The sequence below is a fragment of the Astatotilapia calliptera genome, chromosome 4, assembly GCF_964374335.1.
Source record: "Astatotilapia calliptera chromosome 4, fAstCal68.1, whole genome shotgun sequence".
Taxonomy (NCBI): domain Eukaryota; kingdom Metazoa; phylum Chordata; class Actinopteri; order Cichliformes; family Cichlidae; genus Astatotilapia; species Astatotilapia calliptera.
The window spans coordinates 14,065,952-14,067,500 of record NC_137425.1 but is presented as its reverse complement, the minus strand read 5'-3'; the positions used below and the strand labels follow the sequence as shown (position 1 = coordinate 14,067,500).

At 46.9% G+C, this 1,549-nt stretch overlaps 1 protein-coding gene across 1 annotated transcript in view; it reads left to right on the top strand.

Moving 5' to 3' along the window:
• Nucleotides 1-1,313, top strand: part of ccnf (cyclin F) — a 10,005-nt gene extending 8,692 nt beyond the window's left edge. The window contains exons 16-17 of the mRNA XM_026164939.2: nt 430-608; nt 797-1,313. Of these exons, the coding sequence (XP_026020724.2) occupies nt 430-608; nt 797-1,251 (634 nt within the window). The 3' untranslated portion in view covers nt 1,252-1,313. The remainder of the gene's footprint in view (nt 1-429; nt 609-796) is intronic.
• The last annotated feature ends 236 nt before the right edge of the window (nt 1,314-1,549 follow it).

Sequence of the window (1,549 nt, the reverse complement as noted above, 5' to 3'; positions counted from 1 at the left end):
ATTAATTGGCCACTCAGTAAAAACATTTGCTGCGCAATGTACCCTGTGCGAGCAATCAAATGATTTTAGATAAGTGTACTGACTACATCAGCAAAGACCAGGGAACAGTTCCTATTAAAGCTCCAGTATGTAACATGATGTGGCATGTGTAGCACCCAGTTTTGCATCATGTGCAGGATGTATATAGAAAATCAATACAAGCTTAGTAGAGTGCTGGTGTGATGGGATTTAGGACATGCGGAGAATTGAGACACACCCCGCCTCTTTCCTTGCTCATTTAGCAGCTCTTATCGTGGCTGAGTCACCTGTGTGCTTTGGCGAACTGACTCGTGAAGCATCTTGACCAGAAGGTGTTTGTTTTTGTGCCATCTGCGAGAAGTTCCCGTGACTCACAGCAACCCCTCTGCTTGTCCCACTGTTTTTCCGAAGGAGACGCGATGACAGCATGCAGGCGCACCGAGGCAGCTTTGTGGCCACGCCCACTGCAGAACTATCAAATCAGGAGGAGAAGCTGCTGGGCGACATCCTGGATTGGAGCCTGGACACTTCCTGCTCGGGTTATGAGGGGGACAGGGAGGAAGAAAGCGAGGGAGAGAGAGAGGATGACTGTGAGTATGAAGGAGGGGTAGGGCACGCTTAATGCAGTGCTGATTACCAGCAGGCTCAAATTCTTTAATGCATTTAAATGAGCTAAACTATATGAACAGGAGAATAATGCCTGAGTTCATCTTGAGTAAGACATAATTTAAATGGAGATGACTAAGCAGCACTTTCTTTTCTTTTTTTCCCCCAATAGGTTCCATGATATCCATCAAGCTGGATCCGCTTACTGATGCAGGCGAAAGGGGGGAGCACTGCCGAGCTCTATCCAGCGATGAGGACAGCTTCTGTGAAGCAAGGAGGGAGGTGAACAAGGATTCCCAAGGCCAAGAGCCCGTTTCCCTCTCTAAAGACCTTCACAGTTCAGGATATTCCTCAGTCCAGAGTGTAAGCCCCTCATCTACATGCTCCTCCTCCTCCTACTCATCGTCTCTCAGGGCTTGCACATTCAAGACCTTTACCACTTCTCTGGGTGCTGCTTCTTCCAATGCCCAGCCAGGCTTCCGCCTCTTAGTTCCCATGCAGAGGCCTCGGGGCACATCTAGCAAACAAGTAAAAAGGAAGAACACAGCGGCTCACAGTGGATGCGAGGTGGAGAGAGAAGAGGAGGAAGAAGAGTATTCTGCCAGTGCAGGGTTTCTGAGCCTATAGACCATGGTTATTTTGATGGCCTCAGACTTTTCACACTTTAAGAAAACACACACACACACACACACACACACAAAAAAAAAAAAAAATTCCAGCACTTTTCAATATTGCAGGCTGACTCATGTCAGTCTGCACTGGTCTGTCAATCACCACAAGATCTAGAGACTTGGCTCAAGGAGAAGTAAGGGAAAGACGAACGTCTGTATATGAATAGAATAGAAACATGCCTTCTATTGTGTTACATTTCATTTACATGTTTACAGGCTTGCAGCAATTAAATACCTCCAGTAAAGAGACTCAC